This window comes from Plectropomus leopardus, chromosome 1 (assembly GCF_026936395.1).
Source record: "Plectropomus leopardus strain MGB_pleo_1.0 chromosome 1, ASM2693639v1, whole genome shotgun sequence".
In the NCBI taxonomy this organism is placed as follows: Eukaryota; Metazoa; Chordata; class Actinopteri; order Perciformes; family Serranidae; genus Plectropomus; species Plectropomus leopardus.
Genome location: NC_142176.1, coordinates 25,854,499 through 25,874,798, shown reverse-complemented (window position 1 = coordinate 25,874,798; position 20,300 = coordinate 25,854,499). Strand labels below are relative to the sequence as shown.

The following is a 20,300-nucleotide window of genomic DNA, read 5'->3' as shown; positions in this document are numbered from 1 at the left end:
AACCTGACAATGAGAGAGGGAAAACAGGAAAATGGCCTTGCTTGATAGGCACTTTCGGTGGGGAGCTCTACTGTAACACTTTCAGGAAACAAATTAGTTTGTAATTCAGAGGCTATTATATACAAACATTCACAAAGCAGACTTTTCTGTATTATTGTAGTTGAAGAGCAATTGTGTTTAAAAAAACGGCATAATTTTCAAAGTAGCCTTCAGACTTCATTATATGGCAGCAGAGTGGTGTTCTGCATAATGCCACAGCGTTACCTGTGAATAGGCTCAGAGTGGAGATAGGCTGCCACATACTCAGAACAAAGGCTGTGCTGGGCAGACAAATAATGATGTAATCAGGCCAATGTGAAAACAAGCAGCTGTCCAGCACTGGAAAATGTTCCCTGTGTAAATTCTCTTTTTTAGTTGTTTAATCAAGTGGAGTTTGTCACTACTAAGAAATTGCCTTGATGGGCGGTTAAGATTGTTTAAATTAATGAGTTAATATTTTATTTTGTATTTTCACACTTCCAAAAAAAGGAAACAAACTTTGTGTTTGTCCCAAAATAACTACTAAACATATTAAGTGCAGATAGAATAAATACAAGTCTATGAAAACCTGCTTTCAGAGACTCTGAATATTTGAAGAGAGGACGCTGCCCCCTAGCGGCTATGATAAGGTCTGGCCTAGCCGTGTACATTCAGTAGTCAAACAAACATTTACAAATGAAAACAATGAGACGAATAGGTACAAACTAGACGGACAAAATTGAAATGAAATAATATAGACACGAGTATGAACACACACAGGGGTTTACCTAATTAGAAATAAAGATGTAATATTTGCATATATTAACAGTTTTGGTTAATTTTTATTACACATTTTTAAAATGCGATTTTTTTATATATATATATCTAGATCAGGCTTTTTGAAAGTGACATATGAGGGCATTTTTTTTTGTTTTTTATGTTATTTTATGAATGTAAAATTCATTTAGAATAATGAATAATAATTTAAAATAATTAGAATAATGAGCAAATTAACTGTTCCCTTGGAGAACTTCAGATTTTTTTTAATATAAATTTTTGCCAAAATTAATTTGGAGATCCACCTGAAAATCAGCCCAGAAGATTACATGCACACACTATTTTCGTTTAGTTTTGTGCAAATAAATGTTTTATTTTGAAGGTCTCGCGCCGGAAGTGCTATTGTTGTTGCTGCTGGCGGAGCGGAAGTGAAGTTTCACGCCATTTTGAGATCGGCCAGGCGTTGAGCAGCTAGTTGCTTGAGGGCAATGTGATCGACCCTTTTGAAGCTATGCCGTTTACTTAGTCGTTTTACAAAACTGCCATCACGTTATTATTTGAGCGTTTATCCAACTGATATAACATTTGTAACCCAGGTTACTCTTCAGCCATGTCCACCGAGGGAGCCGCCGACCAGGTAACGTTAGCTAACCTTACATGTAGCTCTGCTAAGCTAAACCTTACTTAGCATCATTTAGCTAGTGTGTTACTCTTGGATAACGAAAACATGTGAACTCTGCTACAATACACATAAGATAATATGTTTAGACGTCACTATTAGCTTATATTGCAGAAGTACGGCGATGATTTGTCCGCGGGTTTGTCGCAAAGTGGCTAAAACTTTTAACTTGTCGTTGGCTAACTGTAGCGATGTTGCTACAGTTTTCCAACGGCTACGCGTTGAGCTAACTTAAAAATCACCTGCATGTGAACTTTATATACTCTTGTAGTTACTTTAATGTCGTTGTTGCTACTGATTCTTAATGCGGGATGTTTCTCTGTGGTGCCAAGATTTCATTTAACTAGGTAGTGGGGGAGGGGGACACGCTTCTTTATCTTAAACATGATTTGCCTCATATATAGTTGCAGAGTTTATAGTTTTGTCACACACTGCAATAGCGTGGCCAAGAATTTAGGTCCTCATTAATTAATACTTCATCCATCGCATCATTTTATATTATTTCCTCTTCATACCTTTCCTCTTGTTCTGTAAAAACCTGTAGATGTTTCCATGTAGTTAAATATGGTCTGTATACTCTATAGTTTAGATATAATGTCTACATTAAACAACAACACAAATGTGTTTACGTATAGCTATATATGGTCTGTATAGTTTATTTATAATGTTTACATAAAACAATAATGTAAGTAGGTTTTTAACCAAAAAAAAGAGTTGAATGATGCCATCAGCAGCAACATCACCAAACAGCCGTATGTAATCTTCATAGTAGCTGCTGATTTTAATCAACTCAACCTTCAACTCCTAAGATGAAGCAGGATCAAGGATAATTGTAATTGTAAAAAAAATCTAACATCTACCATCTAAAAATAGTTATATGTGGCCTGTATAGTTTATAGTTTATATATAGTTTGAACATTTTAAAAAAATCAATTTATTTAAAAACGGAAGGGAGTCAATTATTTTTCAATAACTGAGAGAAGGGACGGGATTTAATAAGTTTGCACTTCTTCCCACTCCTTTGTGGACATGTATCAATGTTTGTGTATATTTATATGTTCATTCTTTTTTTTTTTCCCCACATGTTCAAAATAAATGACGATTTCAATCCCTGTATAGTAAGAATGTATTTAGCGTTATTTTGCCCCTAAAGCGTCATGGCGTACTGCAAGTTTATTCATTAGCATAACTATGTTCCCCCCTGTGTTTTTGTGTTGACTTGCAGGCAGCAGCAGAGTATATCCCAGAGAAGGTGAAGAAGGCAGAGAAGAAGTTGGAAGAAAACCCATATGACCTTGACGCATGGAGCATTCTGATTCGAGAAGCACAGGTTTAGTGACACAGAGTTGTATTCCTGGGGTTAAGCAAACTGAGAATACGGGTGGGGGGTTAGGAGTAATACACTGTTAAAATACAAAACACTTCATCTTTTCTCTCTTATGATTGCTTTTGGAATGTAAACACGTTTTCCTTCTTTAGAACCAACCCATAGATAAAGCAAGGAAGACATATGAGCGACTTGTCGCCCAGTTCCCAAGTTCTGGCAGATTCTGGAAACTATTCATTGAAGCTGAGGTTAATACTTTTTCTTTTCTCTAGTGTGCATGGCTGGGGATTTTTCTAACATGATCAACAATGTGATTTTCACACAAACAAAATGTCTTATTAATTAATGAAGTTTAAAGTCACAATTCTTGTTTCAAGTTATTAGGCCTGACTACTTTTTTTTTTCCTTGCAGTTATCACGTTTATTATTTATGGTCAGGAGTAATGAATAACGGCATTTTGGCAGTTGAAAGCATCTACCTGAATAAGAATATCCTACACTGATGGATCTGTAATGAACATAGATGTAGGATGATGTTAAACATTTTTATTTGTCAGGCTCTAAGCTACACATTTAAGAATTGTGCCTCTAAACAAAGACAAAGGGGAAGTAAACTATAACCGTTTCTTTTACAGAAAATCCTTATGTTCCCAGGGTTAAAAAAAAAAAAAAAAACATATTCTCTGCGTCATATTTAAAATGGGGTAAAATGCATTTGTTGCATGTTTGGTCTGCAACAGTATTAAAACTATTTTAATGGTATCGGAGTGCATTAGCCTTTTATTCACTTGTTGTGTCTATTTATTGCCTCCTGTGTCATTTCTTTCGGGTAATTTTATAAACAAATATATTGATTGTGTGGCCCTTTCTTTCCTTGAGACATTTCTCCCCACTGCTCCCGAATATACAACCAGTGACCTACTTCCCTCAACAGGCTTTGTTGTTATGTAGTAAGCTACTGATGGGATGACTCATTCTCGCTAACCGGGAGAAATTTATTTTCTGGTGCCCTCGACCTCTGCAGATGACTACTGCAATTGGTGTTAAACACATTGCACAGATATTCTCAGTATTATAAAGCATTAAGATTCAGCTTCTAGCTTAGTCCAGTGTGCATCTCTGGATAATGATTGCCTCTATGCTGTGAGTTGAATGTTGCTGTATGTTGAGGCTGTAGTGGTTGTGATTTGTTGTTGTGGGGTTGCTCCCCTGGGTGAAGCTATCCCTCTCCCCCATAATGTTCCCCCAAGTCTTTATCCACTTGAAGTACTCAGGCCTGTACTTTTATTGAAATGGATTTAGAGAGATATGTTCTAAAAGAAAGACAAACACACAGCTGCCTTTTCCAGATAGTCTCTAGGCTTCTCAGGAACAGCCTTTTTTTTCTAGTCTGCAGATGGCACTAACTGTAACTGTGCCAGTAAAGCTTCAGTGTCACTCCACACTGCTAACACATTAGGCCCTGTTACAGAGCTGACAGCCAGCAGCAGAATTAAAAAGCCAGAGCAGTTACTACAGCTAGTAGGGATGTTTGATTTGTGGATTTAAAAGACTATGCAGGGAGAGAGAGAGAGAGAGAGAGAGAAGAAGAAATTAGAGTAGATTAAAACATCCTGACACACCCCAGCTTTAATTTTGTGGCAGGCATGTACATTTTTCTCATTCAGGAAGATATTTAATATTTAGATTGGGTTGAAACAAACCCATTGTTATCCAATGTGTTTGGCTTTTTGTAAGTAAAATATGCAATATCCGTAGGAAGAGGAACTAAATTTTGAAATGAAATGCTCAAAATCTCACAGAGTTCCAATTTTGGACTATGATTGTGGGCGGGAGGGTAATTACCTCAAGTATCTGTGAAGTATGGGGAAAGATGACTGATGAGTGCATCTATAGCAGATCACATTGGCACCCAGTTTTTGAAGTGACTTAAAATGTCATGTTAATGTTAACATTTTTTAACAAAAATAAAGAAAATAAGAATAAGCTTTTTTTTTTCATTTTTTCTTCTGAAGTGATTAGGGTAGTGTATCAGAGTGGAATTTTTACATTCTTACCAAATAGAAATTCTCAGGATACAATTTTAACAATATAAAAAGTGCACAGGAAAAAATGAGGAGCCAACTACACTGCAAATAGACCAGTCACCTAAAATAAAGAGAAATATAGCTTTGTTTATTTATTTAGTTATTTTTTAGCCTCTGCCTCTCCCCACCAAACTCCAATTCAGCCCAAAACACAACTTAAGTTACTAATATGGTGACACACATGCATAGCAGACAGATATTAGCACCCATTGGTTGGTGTAATTATAATGTCATATCAATGTTAACATTTGAAACAAGGACTAAAGAAATCTAAATAAAGAACAATAGTGAAAGTATGATTATGCTTTTCAGTTTTTTTATTGAGTTTTTTAGATTCCTACAAAATCAAAATACTTAGATTACACTTTTAGTTAAGGAGAAGGAGAAATAAGGAGCCAATTATACTGCAAATAAACAGTCTATTATAATACAGAGAAAAGTTGCATAACTTCTCTTCAGCTATTTCTTATCTAGCTGTCACCTCTCCATATTAAACTTTAAACCATAATTCAACCCAAAAGACAACCTGAGATACTAATATGACATTTTAACAGACAGTTACATCCATAGTAGACATATTTTAGCATTCAGCTGTTGCAGTAAATTATGTCATGTCAATTATATTTGCAACAAATATTAGGAAAATGTAATTATTATGCTTTTTTAATTTTGTCAAGTATCTAAATTGGGGTATTTGAGGATTTCAGAATACATGTAGTAGTTATAATAATAATAATAATAATAATAATAATAATAATAATAATAATAATGCAAAGTGAAGGGGAAAGTAGGCAGAAAAGAAGTAGTTAATTAAAGTGCAAATAGGCAAGTCCCATAAAATACAAATATTTTAAAAAGGTAGTTTTTTATTAAGTTAGAAGTTATGTTCTTATTAGTATTTAGCCATTACCCCTTTCCATAAAACTCTAAACCACAATTCAACCAAAAACACAACCCCAAGATACTAATTTGTCAAATTCACATTTAGGATTTTCTTTGCTAGTATTAGAGACTGGACATTTAAATGAGCTTAAAATTATTTAATAATTTATTTTTTAGATTCGGAGATTTTAGTGCCGACTCATGTGTTGGCAGTACATTTTAATAGCTTGCAGCTCATTTGCAACTCATAGTAAAAAGACATTCCCTTATTTGGTAAGTATGTAAATTAGCTCTTATTCCCCCCTCCATTACAACTACCTGTATGTTAAAACTATTAACTAAGTTATTCATGTTGGAAACCCTCAAAGCATCACAAAACCTGTGATATACTCTGCACTTTTTATTCAACGGAGTATAAAGCAGTTTCCCCAAAGAGTGCAGTGTAGCTTCGTGTTTGTGTGAGAGTCTGCTTCACTTGACTTTACAGACCTCATTTGTAAAAGGTGCACACCAGTCAAATTGTAATTGAGTCTTTCGTTGCTTCCATCTTTTAGAGAGTCCAGCTCAATCAGGACTACTTCACACATTACATTCACTGAAACACCAAGTGGAGAAAATGTGCCAGCACATGTTGTTTGACACAATGCTAAAATTTATAATGAAATTATTACACCCCTCCCCCCACAGTGATGTTTAAAATGATGTCTGTCTCATGCAGTGTGTGAGAGGAGCGTACTGAGGCCAACTTCTTAGTCTGTCAGTCTTTTTAGACTGTGTCAGTATACGTTTTGTCATGCTTCTTATTTTTCTTTCATTTTTTTTAAAGGATTATAGCATGGTCAGTGTTTTCTGTGACAACTGCAACTAATATGTGCTCAACTCGACTCATTTATTTTCTCAGAAAGTAAATAAGATACTTTTATTGACTGCATTTGCAATTTTGTGATGCTTTTATTTTGGAGTTAGTGCACATTTTCTCTCTTGTTAAATGTAGAATGACACAAATATCAACCAGTACTGTGTATTAACAAGCAGTCTGACCTGAGATAAATACATCACTGTTACATTTAGTTCATATTTTCATTCGTGAGCTTTCTTTTCTCGTAAAGTAAGCTGATAGTGTGTTCAGAGGATTACATGGGTGGGTTGTAGGTTTTTTTTCTGGCAGTAATCTTTTTTTTTGGGTTTGTGCTTAAGGAGGCTGTTGACTAACAGGATACTTGACTCCCCCTTGAAGCAGGCCTGAGAGGTTTAGTAGTGTTTCCCTCCAGGAGCAGCATCTAGAAAGATCTGTAACCATTTCATCCAAATATTAAACCATCATTGCAGCCTAACTGCTGTGCATTATGTAGCTGATCTATTTCGAGGTGACACATGGAGGATTTGCAGTTGGTTATCCTAGGAAACCTTAATTAAAATTGTATATATACATTTGTATGAGGCAGTACATTAGATTTTGCAGGTGCATTAACTGATTTCGAGGATAAAGAGAAAGGCAGTAGACCTCTTGTCTCTCTTATTACTAGCAGAGATTCACATTTGCCTTGTCTGTGTTTTTTAATGAAGGTGAAAGCTAAATGAGTCAGATGTGTTGTTGCAGTGCCTGAAATGAGTAATGTAGGTCATTCTTATTTTGGGAAGGGACCCTAAAGGCATCCTACACTGCAGTTGCCGTTTATTGCTTAGTTTTACAAAAATCCAACTCTTAGCATTTTTTTCCTAAGAAAATACACTTGTGTAGAGGTGGCACCAAATTTGAATGTTTTTCCCCCATATTGTGATAGATAATATTCAAATATTATAACTGTAAGTCACTCCACTAATCCAACAGGGTGGAAGTCAGTTGATAATATTATGTGAATATTATTGGCAGAGTTCTGTTACCTTTATTGTGTAGGCATGTTTTAAAGTTTTGCCTGCAATGTAATATTGTGTGTAATATCACTGTAACAAAACAGGCATCTTGCTGCTGTACACAGAACTTTCTCAGTGCCTCTCATGTAAACTATTACTTAATGTAATCTCCGGGCTGGTTTAGTTAATCCTTTTGACTTTAATAAGCATTTTAATGTAAACACAATGGGATGGGATAGGTCTACCCACAGAAACAACAGCCACTCCTGTCTGCACAAGAAGGTGCTGTGAGACTGTTGCTTCAACTCATCGACAGTAGCCTGTATGAACTCCATTGCTACAACAGTGTTACCATGGGAACCTGTCTAAGGCACACACACACACACACCCATATCTATATAGCATTTTTCAGTATTGTTCTTCAAATTAATCTTGAAAACCTGCATTTTGAAATTTTCTCCTTTTTTTGTAACACGTAGGCACTGGTGTTTTTCTGGGTCATGTGGCGCAATCTACAAAGAAAATAAACCCCTTTTTTAAAAAGTAAATTGTCATTCTTGTGTGAATTTCACTTTGTTGATCTTCAAAGCACAGTCAGTGGGTGTGTGTGTGTGTGTGTGTGTGTGTGTGTGAGAATGGTCACATTTGCATGAATGCATGTTTCCTGCAAGTGATTAAAGCAGACTTTTGAATTAACATTGCATTTACACTCTTATTTGCAGATCAAGGCTAAAAACTATGACAAGGTAGAAAAGGTAAGTGTCCATCACACTCCAGGAAACTGACGGGTGTGTGACTTTGATGATTGGGAACAGTTGCCTGACTGTAATTAGTCTAGTTCTTCAATAGTGTTGTTCTTTTTGTTTGTTTTTTTTTTATTTGAATACAAATACACACTATTTAAATGTCCATTAAAGTCATTCTTGTATGACAAGACAATTAAAAACACATCTTTACCGTGCACAATTTTGGGTCCAACAAGCCTATAAATCGTGCAGATTAGAGAAAGTGTCTTTGGGTTAAAACTGTGAATTGATTTCCCTGCATAATTACTTGCAACCATTGCTTTAAACACCTTTTTATATATAACTTTTAATTTAAATTCAAATTTATTCAACTGATGAAACTTTAATCCTCTACATTAGTTTGGAATGGATTTGTTTGTGAATGGTTTTCCACGTTAAATCATAGGAGTACGTCCTGTTCAGCTTCTGCCTGAATGTCAAACAAAAAACATACCAAGATGACAAGCTTCGAACTGCCGTGTATTCATCTGAGTTTAGAGGAGCTTGCTGAAATGTAGGGCACATCTGAGGCCTGTCTAATGAAGCAGAATAACGAAAATGCACTGCACAACTGTGCCGAGTAATACCTGGAACCTTCCCCCAAATCTGGCATATGGGCTGAAATAAAAACCGCTTTTCTGGTAATCCTCCTACATGGGATAGGCCACTAATGACTGGCATGCTGGTTTTGAGCGTGGGTATGTAAAGCCAAATGAATGAAACCCTGAAGATAGCCAGTTTTCAATTACAACATATAAATGTAAAATGTGTGTTTGTGTCTATATTCTGGTTATTTTATCTCGTATTCTTGCCCCTTTAGTTGTTCCAGAGATGCCTAATGAAAGTGTTGCACATCGACCTGTGGAAATGTTACCTCTCATATGTCAGAGAGACCAAAGGGAAGCTGCCCAGTTACAAGTAAGAGAATACGCTGCACGGTGGAGTTAAATACATTAGCATACTGCTGTACTGTAAAATACACATACTTCATGTTCTCGCCCACAGAGAGAAGATGGCCCAAGCATATGACTTCGCCCTGGATAAAATTGGCATGGAAATAATGTCTTATCAGGTACACAGAACTGTTTATTTGTACCTGTGTACACAAGTTTCTGTGAACTGACTGTCACCTAACTAATTATTTCCTCCCATCAGATTTGGGTGGACTACATCAACTTCCTCAAAGGAGTGTAAGTGTTTTTCCTGTAACATTGCAAGATGTTACAAGCTGTGTAAGCCAGATCCCTAATGTTTTTGTTCTTGTGTCCCTTCAGCGAGGCTGTCGGCTCGTATGCAGAGAACCAACGGATCACTGCAGTCCGAAGGGTGTACCAGAGAGGCTGCGTGAACCCCATGATCAACATCGAGCAGCTCTGGAGAGATTACAGTAAATATGAGGAGGTGAGGGACCCACACCAGGCCTCTGTCTATCTACATGTTTGCTTATATGATGAGCTTTAGCTGCTGAAATGTGACAGAGAGATGGAGTGCTGCACTGACTTGTCTTCATGAACAGGGAATCAATGTGCACTTGGCCAAAAAGATGATAGAGGACCGAAGTAGAGACTACATGAATGCCAGGAGAGTGGCAAAGGTGAGACAAAAGTGTCACAGATATGCACAGACACGTTTTGACTCCCTGTGCTGCCCTAAACTAATGCAGATTGTGTAATTCAGGAGTATGAGACTGTGATGAAGGGGTTGGACAGGAACGCACCCTCAGTACCGCCCCAGAACTCCCCTCAGGAAGCACAGCAAGTGGAAATGTGGAAAAAGTACATCCAGTGGGAAAAAAGCAACCCATTGCGCACAGAAGACCAGACTCTCATCACAAAGAGAGGTGACTATATTTGTGGTCAGGAGGGATCTATTATATTTGAATTAGTACATTCTGCAATATATGCCCCCAAAAGGCCTGCGATCCCAGTAATTACTCTGGTATGCAATTTTAATCATGTTTTGAGCATCAGGTCAAGAGAGATGCATAATATATGTGGCTTTATCTACTGTAGTAGTGCAGCCACTAGAGGGCATAGGTTGACACTTTCTCCTCTTTCATGCCTAAAATATATTTATCCTGTATTAAGTTTCTGTTGTGCTCTGTGTTGCAGTGATGTTTGCTTATGAGCAGTGCCTGCTGGTACTGGGCCATCATCCTGACATATGGTATGAGGCAGCACAGTACTTGGAGCAGTCCAGCAAACTGCTGGCAGAGAAAGGGGTAAAAAAAAAAATTAGACTTGAATTTTTATGTGAAATTGTCAAAGCCTGCATTTTTCAGATGAGTCAAAGCTCAAAATGCTCCTATAATTCTTTCAGGATATGAATAACTCCAAGCTGTTCAGTGACGAGGCAGCTAACATCTATGAACGTGCCATCGGGACTCTCCTGAAGAAGAACATGCTGCTCTACTTTTCATTCGCCGACTATGAAGAAGTGAGCGTCTAGTTGCTTACTCAGCGCAAATTGTAATCAACATTACAAGTAATACAGGGACTCATCAGCATTCATATCTTCTGCTTTCCTCACAGAGTCGCATGAAATACGAGAAGGTCCACAGCATCTATAACAAACTGCTGGCCATCGAGGACATTGACCCCACGCTGGTCTACATTCAGTACATGAAGTTTGCCAGGAGGGCGGAGGGCATCAAGTCCGGTCGCACCATCTTCAAAAAGGCCAGAGAAGATCTACGCACACGTCACCATGTGTACGTGACAGCAGCGCTGATGGAGTACTACTGCAGCAAGGTACGTACACACAGTCACATAAAACTGAAGATAACCCATGCACAGCTGTGCCTCTCCCCTGGGTGCCAGCCGGCGCAGGATAAACCACAGTGAACCAAAAGAAAATCAAATTTCCAGCACACACCTGGATAAACTGGGTGGATTATGTTTAAGAAAGAAGTGAACTACAAATTTCCACGTGTTTCTTTTTCAGATTTGTTCTGTGCTAATTGCTATCAGGTGTGTTTTTTTAATCAATTACATGCTGATCAGGCGCACTACAAAATATTCATTAAAAAGGCAATAGCAACTATAAATCTACCATTTAAAACTAATTTCATTTTTTAGAAAAAATGACATTTTATGAGATAATGATATACAATTAATGTAAGAGTGCATTAATTGTACTTGTAGTAAGAGAGGATGAGTACATCCAGGCTGCATACATTTCCATAAAGATACCATAAATATAAAGTACAAAATACATGAATATTGTCATAAGATATAAAAACAGTAGAAAATGAAAACATTTTTGAAAAAAATGTATACAGAGGACAAAGGCACATTATACCATATAACATTATATACCATGATACATAGGTTAGACATACAACTACAAGTGAAAGACATGGACTCAAATCCAAAGCCTCACTCAGCCCATTACATGTTAAATTTGTGTACAGTGTGACTAAAATAAAAATTAAATGTCTACTATAATTTATTTTATTTTTGTAATCTCTTCATCTTTCCCCACAGGATAAATCGGTGGCCTTTAAGATTTTTGAGCTTGGTTTGAAGAAGTACGGTGACATTCCTGAGTACATACTGGCATACATTGATTACCTCTCTCACCTTAATGGTAGGTTATGTGTAATAAACTGCAGAGCTAATAGACAAAGTGTAGGGAAAATGGTCTTTACTATTAATCCATTTATCTAAAAGAAGCTTCTTAGAAGAACGATTTGACACTGAGGTAGCAGTCATGTCCCAGTATCAACTGATGCTGAAATGAAAGATTTCTCCACTGTTATTGTCACAGTAACAGAAAATAAATATGTAACTCTGTTTTTTTTTTTTTTTGTTTCTTGTTTCTTCTTCCAGAGGATAACAACACCAGGGTTCTGTTTGAACGTGTCCTCACCTCAGGAAGTCTGTCACCAGATAAGTCAGGGTAATGTCAAGTATAGATCAAGTTGTGTGAACGTATGTAAGTGGTGTAGTAAACAATATCTGACGACTTTTGCTGACTTGTTTTCTTTCATCTTACAGCGAGATCTGGGCTCGCTTCCTGGCTTTTGAGAGCAACATAGGAGACCTGGCCAGTATCCTGAAAGTGGAGCGCAGGCGATTCACAGCCTTCAAGGACGAATACGAGGGCAAAGAAACGGCCTTGCTTGTAGATAGATACAAGTTCATGGACCTGTATCCCTGCTCTGCTAGTGAACTCAAGGCCCTCGGTTACAAGGTGTGTATTCACCCTTAACAGATGACACACCATAGCCACAGCAGTAATACAGATGAAACTATCTCTCAACTTCTATTTAAACCTTTTCTGCTGTGTTTGTAGGACGTGTCTCGTGCCAAACTGGCAGCTCTGCTCCCAGAGACCGTGGTGGCGCCCTCTGCGCCTTCACTTAAGGATGAAGCTGACCGTAAACCCGAGTACCCCAAACCTGACACTAATCAGATGATCCCCTTCCAGCCACGTCACCTTGCCCGTATGTAGCTCGTAGCTGCCCATTGTCTTCTCTCAGCTATGCTGGATGTTGTAACAATGCAGTGAAACTCTCAAGGATTATGTTGCTGCTATGCATCTGCACTGTTGTGTCTCCAAATCATTAAAAGGACACGTCTTTGATCTGGGTTCCTGCAGATCCTTAGAAAGGCCTAAAAGGCAATAAATTAATTAATTTAGAAATAAGGCCTTAATTGGTATTAAAAGGTCTTAAAGCAATCTTTCAAATCTCTTTAAAATGCTAAGAACTTGGTGAAGATTTTTTTTCTGATGTTGCATTTTAAAATTTCAAAAAAAGTAATGACTTTTTTTTTTTTTTTAATTTACCCCATTTTTAAATTCCAGTTGTGGATATTGTAACATTTAAGTCAGAAATTTTTGATGGTGATTTTTTTTCTGAAGTTGAATGTAAAATCTCTAAATAATTTTTTTTAAAAAACAATTTACCCCTTTTTTTTCTTCCAATTGTTGTTATTGTAAAATTGAACTTAAATTTAATTATAAGTGGCATTTAAAATCCATCTTGCCTTAAGCTGTAGGATCTCTGTTTGATGTAGCCTCTCGTGGTCCTCCTCACAGCTCCGGGTTTACACCCTGTTCCTGGTGGAGTTTTCCCAGTCCCCCCAGCTGCTGTTGTCCTAATGAAGCTGCTCCCTCCACCTACGTGCTTCACGGTGAGTAGCAGCAGCTTAATACTATCAGCACATATTTACTGGTAATGCAGTAAAACAGGAAAGGGACTGTGATTTGTTTTTCCTGCTGCAGGGTCCCTTTGTTCAAGTGGATGAGCTCATGGAAACATTCAGGAGATGCACACTTCCTGAGAGTAAGTTGCTTTTGTTGGCATTTTGGACGAATCCAGACTCTTTCTTATTGTAGCCACACAGGCTCTGGTGATGAAGATGCGATGGTTCCTCAGTCATACATTGAACTTTAAAATGAATTTGCATACATGTGTGTCAGAATGTTGTTCTGCCTCATATTCAACATGTCACTGATGTGTTGCATGCACTGTCTCCGTAGCTGTTGATGCTGCTGTAGAGCTGATCACTGGTAAACAGTCCGATGCAGGAGGGGAGGGCAATGGATCCATGGAGAACCATGCCGTTGCCAAATCACTCAAGAGGCCTAATGCTGACTCTGATGAGGAAGATGACAAAGGAGCCGTGGCTCCACCCATACACGACATCTACCGTGCACGCCAACAGAAGAGGATTCGATAAACCAACTAAAACACACCCTCAGCCTAACGAGAATGTAATTTTAACAGGTGGTTACATGGGGTAAATGTACATGTTCATATTTCTGAGTGAGTCTGACAGATTATACATCCGTTTATCTCTGTACAGAAGACAAGCATACATACACACACACGGCAGAGTGTTCTTGTGGCTTTTTTTGTTAACAGTTTTTATTTTTAAAGACTGTCCATTATACTGTACAAAATTTTTAATCACCCATTGATTTTGGCACACAGTTCAGTTTTGGCCTTGTGATGTTCCAGTGATGGCAAAGTGGAAACAAACTTCTTTTTTTTTTTTTTTTTTAGATAACTGGAGGAAACAGTTCCTTTCAATAAAAATGGAAAATAATTCAACCAGACTTGTCTTTTTATTTGACTTAATAATCAGTGACATATTGATTAGTAACTGTAATTTAATTACATTTTTTTCTCAGTGACTGTAACTGATCACAATTTTATTTATTTTGTAATGTAACTAGTTGCTCCCAACACAGGATAAAATATCCTCACATATTTTTAATGGGAATCAAATAGGAAAGTTTTATAGATGGTATGAGCTGACACCTAAACTGCAGCATTCACCTGATATGGACTTTCACTGTCTTTTATACATAATGGTGCATCATTTCAGTAGCCTCAAATAGGATTTTTCAAATAATTTAAACTGGGAGCAGGATATACTCTTCTTTTAAGGGTGCACCCTCTATATCTTATCATCTGTCACATGTGCAGCAGTCCTTTGCTTTATGTTCAATCAAGTATTTACTCTAAAACACAAAGACATGTTGCAAAAAATAATGGTACCGTGTTAAAACGTTAGATAATAATAGTGCTTTTCAAGAAACTCCCACTTTAAAGAAATAAAAAATATATAAAATAGAATACAATAAAGTACATCATAAAATATACTCAACATTAGAATTCATAACGTTCATCAATTATGTTTTTACTAAAGTACATGTACATATTTATGCATGACAAGCACGTGCATTCAGGTGACTCATATGAAACTGAAAACCAAGTTTCTAAATTTGGCCGATAGGCGGCCTCTCGCAGTGGCAGACATTGGATAAATACAGATCTTTGTATTTTATCTCCCCTCTAACCTGGTGAGATTTCTAATCTGAACCTTAAGCCTCTCTTTATATTCGACTATATACTACACAATTTTATCATGGTGACAAAAATCGCAAAATATCTATTACCAGTAACAAAACAAAAGCTGGTTTTGTGCTGCACAGTGATGGTCACCCTGCTGGCCGGTGGCCAGTAGGGGGAGACAAATAATAGTCAGCGAGAGCACGCGCCAACTACCCGAAACAGACCAGAGCAAAAGACCACAGAGCAGCAAGCGTGAACAAGTGTCTCTTACAGGATCTGAAGGTAACAGTCTTGTGAAATCATGTGATGCTGCTTTTGCTTGTAATAGTCACATAGTTTTTGCACTTTTATTAATGCGAGAGGTTTTGAGCTAAACTTGTAAAAATCATGCCCTGAAAAGAAACTGTATTATTTTAAAGTTTTCAATCTCTGCAGGACAAACATGACCCTGAGTAAAACGACTTTTAGCCTCCCTTCAGGTATGACAATATATATACAATATTTTAATCAGAATTTTGGTTTTTTAAAATCCTGAAATCAGCTTTGCAGTTCCATACCAAATAACTGCACCTCCAGATTGTATAATGCTCTTATTTGTGCTAAAAAAAATTAAAACACCTTGTGTGTTAAAGAAAATTGGGAAATTAGGCTTTCTAAAAATTGATTAGGGGGAATTTTCAGTGGCCCCTTTCTTCCTCCATTGATTGGAGTTAACATTGTAGGGAAAAAAACATTATATCTCAAGATTCTGCACCAGGAAAAATATAAAAACAAGAGTCTGACATGCTGGAGACAATGTGGCTCAGTGGAAGCCAACTATTTTCATATGCTGAGACTTTATGTGAATGCTTATTAACAAAAATAATGGAAGGAAAAGCGATGCAACTATCTTGTAAATTGTGCTACATCTGCATTACAAAGGGGTTGTACAGTAATTGTGTAAAGTTTTTTTCTGTATTTTTTGTAGCTGTTGATTTTAAAGTCACAAATTAAGAAAAATAAAAAGGAAAAGAAGCTGGATAATGAGGAATTGTCAGTGTAGGATGCTGTCAAAGAGGTCTTGTTTGTCACCGTTTTAAAGAGTGTGTTTGTCCATAATGTTGGTAAACCATGCACTACAGACTGGGATTAAACTGGGAGGTACAGCATGTTCTGGCTCTCCAGGAAGCACGCCTGTGTCTACCAAGAGACGCGAAACATACTTAAAGGGAGCCTCTGTGTGCGTGGGCTATTCTTCACTGTTAGGACCCCAGCTGTGTTTACTCATGATGCACCAGGTTAGACAAGAGGTGTTCACACCTGCTTTCCAGCTGACCGGGCCTGGTGGTTTGTTGTCTGTAACTGGGGTGGGGACTATAGTAAGGACTGGGAAAAACAATTGCATTTTGGTGGATTAGATTAGCCTACAGCTGGTCTTCTCAGACACTGGGGGCTTATTGAGCAGCTTTGTTTGTCAGCTGGGTGCCTCCTCTCCGTCTGAGCAGAAGGGTGGACTTCAGTTTACGCAATAATTTCCTTAAGAGCACTATGCTGATAACACTTTGCTAAAGAAAGAAAATGGAACATTATTGGTATAATTTTCAGTCAACTTGCAGAGGAATAAATGGCAAACGCTGAACAATTCATAACTTTAATGTGTTTTATGCACAATTTACATGCAAATCTCTGACCACAGCAATTTGATGGAAAATATAGATACAATTTGTCTAAGTGCTCCTAGTCACTATTTTTGTTATATAAAATTGGATGCTCTTTACATGATAGCCCATCATCTCTGTTGTATTCTACTGTGCTGCAGTCATTTATTCATATTTGGTTTACTTGCTCATTCCAGTCTATAATTTCGACAACAACAACAACCCATGATACACTTTTTCTCACAATACGTCTACACATTCCATGAACAAACTTATAATACCAGCCCCTCTCTTACTAATAACAGAGGCTTCTGTAGATTTTTTTTTCACAAATCATAGCAATAACAACAGAAACAATCAATTAACTTCACCTCAACATTACTGTCACTCAGAAAGTTCATAATGTCCCAGTATTTTTTTCTTTATACCTTCTTTTTAATTGTATTCATATTTGAGCTGCATTTGACGTCATTATCCAGAGAATTCCACAGTTTGACTCTATAATCAAACGATAAGGTAAAAGCAAGTAGATAATAGCAAACATAACAAGAAGGGGAGGTTAACAAACCCCAAGGGGCTTAAAGTAAAAACCTTACCTCAAGAATTTACAGGCTCTTCAGATACTGTTTTTATTCTCTCCTTAACATGACAATATAACAAGTAGTCATAATAAACATAAATGGAGCAGAGGCATAGACAATACACAGCAACACAGCTAACACATTAACCCTTTCAAATCTGAGCAAATGGCTTTCAAAAACACTAGAAGAAGTTGCAAGTTACAAGAAAAATATCTAAAATGTAGCCAAAAAAGAAAGAAAAGAAAAAACGTAAAAAATAAGAAAAGTAGAAAAATAGGAAAATAAATATATAGATAAAACAGTGAATCATGATACTAATAATAATAATAATAATTACCATTATTATTATTATGTTTTGTAGAGCTACTTTTCGGGTCATTTTCTTGTCACCTTTTCCTAATTTCACGCAATTCGGGAGACATCTCTTAAAAAGTTGATCGGTGCCTTTTTAGTCATGTTTAAAACAAATTAAGCCATTTTTCTTAGGGTTTTAAAGGTTTAAATACACGTGAAAGGTTTCTAAACGCAAGGTTTCAGTGGGTTAACTAACCTACAGCACTGGATTTTTTTTTTGTTTTCATGTTAGACTTAAATGACAATATTGATGGAGAGTTTTAATAAAGTGAGGGCTGGTGTCAGTAATGGTCCACTGTATTTCAGAGCATAATGAGTTGTGCGGTAATAAAGTCTCTATCGTCGTTACATGTTAATATGAAAAACCTCTATAGATTTTCCGGTAATACTCTGTTCTAATTTAAAACATGGCTAATAATCGTTTCAAATGAACTAAATCTTTAAATTTCAAGACACGTGAGCAGGGGGACAGCCTGTCAGTACAGTAGATTGCATTGCGCTGGAGCCTACTGTCTACATGCGTATCCCGAATCTATGTGCTCGCTGATCGACTGCTCCGGTCTGGCGGATGCCGTCAGTTCACAAACATTCGCTCTCAGTTGCTAGAGAAAAGGGACATGTTAGAGGCTGGCAGGCCCGCGGAGCAGCGCGTCTAGACGGGGTGACGGACACCCTTTCAGAGATGGGCTACTTCGCCCAAAGAGGAAGGAGACGAATTTGAACTGTGTAGCTGCGACCTGGGCTCAGTGTGGTGTTTCTGGACGCTCATATGCAAGAGTTATTTAATGTTTAAAATGTGGGAGATGGTGGTGTTACCGAGAGCGAGCTCTCCCTTCCTGTCGTCTAGGACAAGATGGCAGCAATGCAGGCGAACTGTGCATGGTATGGATTTATAAGTCCATAACATGTTCAGAGAAGCCCTGGATTATACTTATAGTGACTCTATGTGAAGGTAAGTGGTGGAGTGGAGTCTGTACGTGGTGATATTTGTCTAACTTAACCTTTGAAACGATAGTTAAATGTGACGTAATACAAAGTCATAACTTAGCTACAAAGTTAGCTAGCAAGCTTTTGGCAGGGTAAGGTTTCAACCGTTCCAACACAAGCTCGTGCGTAGCTAGCTGTTAGCCCTGTCAGCACTGTGAGTAATGAAGGTGCTAGTAGGCAATTGTTTTTTTTTGCCCCGACAAACAGCGGTAGAGGTGACGTTGATGGCAATTATTACCGCGGGGCACTGTTGTGTTTCGTTGCTGTCACGGAGACCCGTTGTTTTCTGTTTAACATGTTGCTTAGATCATTAACGCTAGCTATGTTTACATGACGTTAGTTTAGTGGTTTCTGTTGCCATTAACCTACACTAAATAGACAATATGGACTTAACTTGTGAAGGCTGTATTACTTCACATGAGTTAGCTTACTCCTGGCTTCGTGCGTGAATCTGATTAGCTGGGTTTGGTATTTGCCTTGGAGTCTTTCAGGGTATTTTCTAATGATATTCTAAAGTTGAAAGTTTTTTTAGTGCACCACAACTTGCATTTTTTGATCAAGACACCTAAAATAGAATAGTCCCTTTTCCATCACTAGTCATCTACCCTAGTCATCTTATTTAGTCACTGTTATGGTTAATTTAGGCTTTAGGCAAAGTACTTTTTAGAGAGAAGTGCAGTATGATGGGCAGTGGTAGAAAAAGTACTCAGATCTTTCACTCAAGTCACAATACCAAGTGAAGAAGTACTCTAAGTAAAAATCTGGCATTCAGATTCTTAAAAATAAAGTTCAAAAGTATCAGTATCAGTTCAGATCAAAATGTACTTAAAGTACCAAAAATAAAAGTACTCATTATGTTGAATGTCCCATTTCAGAATCACGTACCCTAGGCATTTTAGGAGATATATGTAATAAAACACACAGTGAAAGACAAGACGTGTTACGTTCCACAATTTGATATAATGTCCAGGTAACCATATTACACCTGACTGTAATAATCTAGTAATGTTAGGTCTTTTACCACAATGGAGGTGGTTGATTTGTATGTAAGAGGAGGTATGGGGTTTAAAGTTGAGCTCCTATAAGGGTGTGGACATCACCGCCACACACAAGCAAAACAAAAGCATCCTTTATAATTGTAGGTAAGATTGTGTGCTAGTAGTAATTATGTGGCAGAGAACCATCACTTGGAGTCCCACTGAAACTTGAGGGGTTTTTTTTGTAAAATGGTGAAACTGGAAAGAGAAAAACAAGACTCGGACTGTGGCCTGTAGAGCTAAAAGTTAATGTACTTTCCCCGCTGCATGTTAGTCCTTTGTGACAGTATTAAAAGTACTTCTTCATATGTTGCAATGAAACTAAGAAATAACATAAATATATTCTTGTTTATATTTGCCAGGTTTAAGCAGAAAAATATTTTAAAAATTCCATTAGTTCAGCAAATACTGAATGGAAATTTTGGCTGGTATGGCTTATTCAGCAGACATGGTGGCATGGTTTGATCCAAAAAGTATGACGCTCGTT

The 20,300-nt window shown here is 37.3% G+C and overlaps 2 protein-coding genes across 3 annotated transcripts in view; both read left to right on the top strand.

Annotated features, from left to right (window-relative positions):
* Positions 1 to 1,211: 1,211 nt before the first annotated feature.
* Positions 1,212 to 14,470, top strand: cstf3 (cleavage stimulation factor, 3' pre-RNA, subunit 3). Its single transcript, XM_042503571.2, has 20 exons — positions 1,212 to 1,432; positions 2,700 to 2,804; positions 2,954 to 3,049; positions 8,347 to 8,379; positions 9,230 to 9,327; positions 9,415 to 9,481; positions 9,565 to 9,599; positions 9,684 to 9,810; positions 9,926 to 10,003; positions 10,087 to 10,249; positions 10,521 to 10,630; positions 10,729 to 10,845; positions 10,941 to 11,159; positions 11,895 to 11,997; positions 12,240 to 12,309; positions 12,408 to 12,603; positions 12,706 to 12,856; positions 13,453 to 13,547; positions 13,639 to 13,699; positions 13,897 to 14,470. Exons 1-20 carry the CDS (start codon positions 1,406 to 1,408, stop codon positions 14,094 to 14,096), a joined length of 2,151 nt encoding a protein of 716 aa, XP_042359505.1. The 5' UTR covers positions 1,212 to 1,405; the 3' UTR covers positions 14,097 to 14,470.
* Positions 14,471 to 18,378: 3,908 nt separating this feature from the next.
* Positions 18,379 to 20,300, top strand: part of LOC121955446 (homeodomain-interacting protein kinase 3) — a 45,184-nt gene continuing 43,262 nt past the window's right edge. The window contains exon 1 of one of the 2 annotated variants that reach the window (XM_088078772.1): positions 18,379 to 18,741. In XM_088078772.1, the coding sequence (XP_087934898.1) occupies positions 18,669 to 18,741 (73 nt within the window). In that variant the 5' untranslated portion in view covers positions 18,379 to 18,668. The remainder of the gene's footprint in view (positions 18,742 to 20,300) is intronic. The other variant, XM_042503451.2, reaches the window with a different exon arrangement.